The sequence below is a fragment of the Rhinoderma darwinii genome, chromosome 6 (genome assembly GCF_050947455.1).
Source record: "Rhinoderma darwinii isolate aRhiDar2 chromosome 6, aRhiDar2.hap1, whole genome shotgun sequence".
In the NCBI taxonomy this organism is placed as follows: domain Eukaryota; kingdom Metazoa; phylum Chordata; class Amphibia; order Anura; family Rhinodermatidae; genus Rhinoderma; species Rhinoderma darwinii.
The window spans coordinates 13,039,640-13,046,211 of record NC_134692.1 but is presented as its reverse complement, the minus strand read 5'-3'; the positions used below and the strand labels follow the sequence as shown (position 1 = coordinate 13,046,211).

The 6,572-nt window shown below is 46.1% G+C and overlaps 1 protein-coding gene across 4 annotated transcripts in view; it reads left to right on the top strand.

Annotated features, from left to right (window-relative positions):
• Positions 1-34: 34 nt before the first annotated feature.
• Positions 35-6,572, top strand: part of ADCY10 (adenylate cyclase 10) — a 32,446-nt gene continuing 25,908 nt past the window's right edge. For 2 of the 4 annotated variants that reach the window (XM_075829170.1, XM_075829173.1), the window contains exons 1-4: positions 2,552-2,720; positions 3,930-4,034; positions 4,871-4,909; positions 5,915-6,058. In XM_075829170.1, coding sequence (XP_075685285.1) covers positions 2,582-2,720; positions 3,930-4,034; positions 4,871-4,909; positions 5,915-6,058 — 427 coding nt within the window. In that variant the 5' untranslated portion in view covers positions 2,552-2,581. Of the gene's footprint in view, positions 160-2,551; positions 2,721-3,929; positions 4,035-4,870; positions 4,910-5,914; positions 6,059-6,572 lie in introns of those variants that run through there. The other 2 variants (XM_075829172.1, XM_075829171.1) reach the window with 2 other exon arrangements.

The window sequence follows — 6,572 nt, the reverse complement described above, 5'->3', positions numbered from 1 at the left end:
AGCTGTCAATCATGAGAAGGCGGGACTATCGGCCATATTTGTACGCCCAAGAAGGCAAGAAGTACGGAAGTCTGGAGGGATTGTTTTGACAGTTCATCATGTGATGTACGTTGTGCAACTTGCATGACTCAGCCTAAAGTTTACAGGATTATTTTATAGGTCTGTCAAAATTAATTGTCTGATTCCAGATTTCATAGTAACACTACAAAAAACAGCTCCCTCCAGCACTTCCCATGTACCTCCATAACAATGTGGCAAGAGTGCTTATTATGCAGCTTTTATTACAAAGGGCTCATTCAGACGTCCGTGACGCAACCACGTTTTAGCGTCTGTATTGTAGCTGCAAGACCGGGACCCTCCACAGTTCAAGTGAACCGAACTTAGAGCAGAGGGTCCAATTTTGATCTAAGTCCAGTTTACTCGAACTGCGGGGAGTCCAGGTCGTACGGCCATAACATGGACGATAAAATAGGGTCGTGTTACGGACGTCTCAGGCCCCATGCACACGACCGTAAAAAAACTCCGTAATTGCGGACCGCAATACGGTCCGCAATTACGGACCCGCCCGGTTCTATTGGCCGCGGACCCCTTTCCGTATCGCTACGGAAGGGAGTCCATGCCGGGAAATATGGAGCATGTCCTACTTTTCGGATTTTACGGGCCGTGCTCCCGTCCCTGTATGGGAGCACGGCACGAAAATTCGGACCACGGGCGCTGGCGGACGCCCGTGCCCGCAATCGCGGGGCATGATTACGGGCATGGCCATGTGCATGAGATTCTTCTTGTACTTCTAGAAGAAACACGGGGAGGCCCCATGCACACTATCGTATTTTCATGCATCTGTAAGGCCCGTGCACACGACTGTGCACGTAATCACAGCCCACGATTGCGGGCATGGCCGCCAGCTGACGGCTGCCCGTATTTTCGACCATGCTCCCATACAAAGTATAGGAGCACGGCCCGTAAAATACGGAAAATAGGACATGCACGGTTCTACGGCATGGACACCCATCTGTAGCGCTACGGAAAGGTGTCCGCAACCAATAGAACCGAATGGGTCTGTAAAACCGAGGACCATGGTACGGTCCGCGAATTTACGGTTGTGTGCTTGGGGCCTTAATACTCTGTAAAAACGGATCTGTCGTCATCCGCAACTTATCCGCATATACGGAACGGTATCAGCAACTACGGTCCGCGGTGTATCCGTATAAACATCTGTAACCTGGCGTCACCTAGCAACGCTTCTGTAATCACGGACGGCTGCCGGTGTATGGGGCCTGAAAGTGCATTTTTTTTTTGCCATAGAGCGACAGGGATCAGCAGCTGCCAGATACCCCAGGTTCTGATTATCCTCCAGTTGCATGTTGGGCTGTGTTCACATATGTATTTGAGCTTTCCGTCAGGGTTTCCGTCACTTTTGACAACAAGAATAGCACAGTATACAGCTGTCGCACAGTGTCATGGCTTCCATTATAAACAGAAGCTATCATGCCAGTGTGAACATAGCCCAAGAAGAAATCCGCCACAGATTGTGTTACATGCGGATTTTGCCACGGATTCACGCGGATTTCACCCTGGACGTCGGTGAAATCCTTGTTGGAAATCTTCTGCTTTTCTGCGACATAATGAAAATGTTGTTTGTTTCTTTTCATTTTTCCGCTTAGGGTATGTTCACACGAGGGCGTCCGTAACGGCTGAAATTACGGGGATGTTTCAGCCTGAAAACATCCCCGTAATTTCAGCCGTACCGGCATGTGCAGGCGCTTGAACGCCGCGTCAATTACGGGCGTAATTAGCGCTGCTATTCATTGGAGTCAATGAATAACGGCTCCAATTACGGCCAAAGAAGTGACAGGTCACTTCTTTGGCGCGGGCGTCTATTTACGCGCCGTCTTTTGACAGCGGCGCGTAAATTACGCCTCGTGTGAACAGACAAACGTCTGCCCATTGCTTTCAATGGGCAGATGTTTGTCAGCGCTATTGAGGCGCTATTTTCGGACGTAATTCGGGGCAAAAACGCCCGAATTACGTCCGTAAATAGGCCGTGTGAACATACCCTAATATGGATGGGATTTTGAAAAACCTATCCACATGAATCCACATTGAAAATCCGCCAGGTCTGAATGACTTAAAATCCAACGTGTCAAACTTTGTTTTCCTAACAACAGACACGGGGACGATCGGACAGTGGGCCTGCCCTCATACCCATTTGTGATATGCGTTTGGCGTATACATATATTTTTTTAAGGGGCTATGCAAGATTTTGGAATTTCTTAAAAATATCAGAAACCTGTAAAAAAATAGAAAATAAAGATCTTTCTATTTTATTTACTATTACAAAGTTCGTCCCGTCCCACTCCGCCGGCCTCTATGACAGCCCCATATTGTCTCCATGCCGAAATAGTCTGAACTGAGGTGTCATGTCCTGTACACCATAGCGGAAAATGGCAGTGAGACAGACTGATTGCCCTTAGTAAAGATGGCCTCTTATCACCTGCTCACAGTCAATTCATCAGTTGCCTGCTGTTACCATAGAAACAGGTTGAAATTCGTCATCGTGTATTGACTTATCTGGATAAAAATGGCGGAGCAGGCAGTCCTACAAACACTTGGGAAAGTGACGGCCCATGTTCCAGATCTTGTTATATATGGGAATCTGATGAAAAAATTGCCATGTATTGAGAATTTCCATGGGGTTTTACTATTTGCTGATGTTTCAGGTAACATGAGTAAAGTGTGGTTCTCTGAGACTGTAACATACGTTAGGCTTAGATACACCGGGTCAGCAAACACACATGAAAGGCTTAGATACACTGGCTCTGCAGATAGTATCACACATGTCAAGATTAGATACAGTGGCTCAGTAGACAGTATCACATATGATAGGCTTAGATACATCAGTCCAGCAGACAGTATCACACATGATTAGCTTAGATGCAGAGTCTCAGCAGACAGTATCACAAATGATAAGCTTAGATACACTGGATACCATATGTAGACAGTATCACACGTTTAGAAACTTTGGCTCTGCAGACCGTATTAGGCCCCATGCACACGACCGTAAAGATCGTCCATAATTGTGGACCGCAATTACGGTCCACATTTACGGACTCATTCACTTCTATTGTCCACGGACACCTTCCCATTTATTTACGACCGTAGAAACATGTCCTATCTTGCTTTTTACGGTCTGTGCTCCCATACTTTGTATGGGAGCACTGGCCGAAAATGTGGGTGGCTGCCTGCGGCCATCGGCGTCCGACCGTGCCCGCAATATAGTCGCTCAGCAGACAGTGTTATACATGGTAAGCTTAGATACTTAGGCTCAGCAGACAGTATCACCCATGATAGTTAGGGCCCATTCACAGGAACGTGAATAACGTCCGTGTGCTGCGCATGGATTTCAATGGGGCCGTTCACACATGCAGGAGTTTTCATGCAGCGAGAGTCCGCTGCGTGAAACTTACTGCATATCCTATATTGGTGCGTTGTCACGCACCTACGCACCCATTGAAGTCAATGGGTGCGTGAAAACCATGCAACGCATACGGATGCACATTCGTGTGCGGTGCCTGATTTGCGCATCAATTCTATTGAAAATAATGATTAAAAAAAAGATGTGCTTTGCGAGTGTGTGAATAACGGATGCCCCTCGCAAAGCACACTGATGCATAACGCAACACACACGGACCGGATTCACACGCGTTTTTCACCCGTGTGAATCTGATATGCTCGTGTGAATGTAGCCTTAGATACAGCAGCTCAGCAGACCGTATCACACATAATAGGATTAGATCCATTAGCTCAGCAGACAGTATCACACGTCATAGGCTTAGATACCTCTACCCAGTCACATTCTCTCACACCAGATGTTATAGACGTTCATTCATTGAAAATGCAGAGAAAACCAACGTGTTTTTCTCTTCTAGGTTTTACTGCTTTAACTGAAAAATTTAGCAGCGCCAATAAGAAGGGGTACGGTGCCGACCAATTAACTAAGACCCTGAATAGTTACATGGGAGACATTGTAGATCGTAAGTATCTGCCCGGCATCTGCGCTAAAAAAAATCAACATGTTTTTTTATATCTTGATTGCAACAAAATATGGCGTCCCCTGCCCTATGCGACCTTATTACCGGCTTCAAATGTCACATTAAAATATAGGGTCCTAGATCATGGAGGTATCATACAGGGCATATATTAATCTGGAACGGTCGAGAGGGAAGATGTGATAAGAACTGAGCGCACTCTCATTTAAAGGGATATTTCTCCACCTTCTTTAGCGTGTTTCCACTTGAAGAACCTCTTTTCTGTAATTGTCTGACAGTAAATGACCTTTCAGCGCCCTTCTCTTGTGTTTTCCTGTAATCCTTCCTTCCTTCTTCCCAGCTGTCAATGACTTCCTGTACCGGTGACCACTCTGTCTATACATGAAATAGAGGCACTAGCTGTGGTCACCGGTAATTATTCTATGCAGCACAGAGGACCGGCCCCTGATAAAGACAGCAAGTGGTATGATGATGCGCGGTCGTTACATACGCTGAAAAGAATGAGAATGTATATCATGGTTATATAACGCTGAAGCTATCACCATTTATGTGAGAGGCTTAGGCTCTGTTCACACTGGCAATAACAGTATTGGTGGGGGTTTCTGGTATTGTTTGACAGTCTGCAGTGCTATTTTTGGCGTCAAAAGTACTTGAACCTCATCCTTGATAGACCCAATTAAAGTCAATGGGGTCCGACGCCAGTAATTGTTGGTATTTGTTTGCTGTCATGGGTCACCTAAGTCCTGACAATACCGTGAATAGAGCCTTACTAGTTCATGTTCTTTGCCTGTAGCCCTCTTAACTGTTTGTACTTTCCACAGATGTGCTGGTGGCAGGAGGCGACATCCTAAATTTTGCAGGTATTGTATTTTCAAAAGAGCGAAGAGTAGGGCTGGGAGACATGAAGTCCTCTGATAGATCCACTCCAAATGCATAATAATATACATGAGGACCGGCTAGCATGTTGACCGCTGTCTGGTCTTAGACCAAGTGGTATCTACATGCATCAGTACATGCGGCAGTGAATATGAGGGACACATCTAGATCTCCACAAAAGTTTGGAGATGAGTAGTGTCAGCCACTGGCCACAGGACGGTAACTATAAGGGGTACAGAGGCTTCATTCACACACCAGATCCTGGTACCTGAGTGTATTCAACAACCCCTATGCCACATGTATATGGCATGGGATGGTTAATGGGTGTCTGTCTTAGATTTTACATTGGGTCCTTGTATCTTCATGCTACACCTCTGTACCCTAATGAATGATTACAAGTCCAAATTTCCCAAACCGTTGCCTTTGATGGTGACCTAAGCAATGTTTCTTAGGCTATGTTCACATCTGCGTCAGGGCTCCGTTCCGTCAGAGCTTTCCGTCAGAACGGAGTCCTGACTGATACAAACTGAAACCAAAGGTTTCCGTTTCCATCACCATTGATTTCAATGGTGATGGATCCGGTGCCAATGGTTTCAGTTTGTCTCCGTTGTGCAAGCGTTCCGTCGTTTGACCGGATGAATACCGTAGTCGACTACGCTATTTATTCTGTCAAAACTACGGAACCCTTGCACAATGGAGACAAACTGAAACCATTGGGACCGGATCCGTCACCATTGAAATCAATGGTGAAGGAAACGGAAACCTACGGTTTTAGTTTGTGTCAGTCATGGCTCCGTTCCGACAGAATGCTCTGACGGAACGGAGCCCTGACGCAGATGTGAACAAAGCCTTAGACTGTAGTCGTGATAGCCATTGGTCAGGTGGGACATTTTTACACCTACAGCCAGCTATAGTCATGAAGAGTAGACCATAGGAGCATGCTTACCATTGTTAATTCTTTACCACCTGTACCTCATCTCACCTGTCAGGAGACGCCCTGCTAGCACTCTGGAAAGTTCGGCGTGATCAGCTGAGTGAAGTCATCACCCTGGCAGTGCAGTGCAGCATGAAAATTCAGGAGACCTGCGGTGTAAGAGCCACTCAAGTGGGAGTCGAGCTAAGGGTCAAAATTGGTAAGATAATCAGAAGACCAGCACTACATTATAGAGTACCAGTAGTGTCATGGAGGGTCAGAGAATCTGGTCGAGATTAATATCTGTTAGATACATTCTTCTACCTCTAAGGTGACCTATTGTGGATGTTAGGCAGATGCTAAGAAAATTGACAGAGTTGGAAGAGGAGAAGAGAAGACATTGATGAATTTCGATTATGCTTTGCATCTTCCACTGCTGTCATGGCGTTGCTGTGCTTTGACAATAGGCCACCTAAGGGTCAGAGCAGAACCTTGAAACCATAGCATGTTGGAGAACCTTCAAAACTTGGAAACCCTGGGCACAACTTTGGTAATTTCTGGACATGCTTTGAAAAACATATCAATTAGCAAAATTGGATACGCCGGGCTGAGCAAGAGCTACTGTTTACCCTGCTCTCCACTCTGGTTTATTTCGGAGGCCTCCTCTACTACCTCAGGGCATTTTACAAGGGATTATCTGAACCAGACAAAGTGACCCGTGCAGATATATTTTA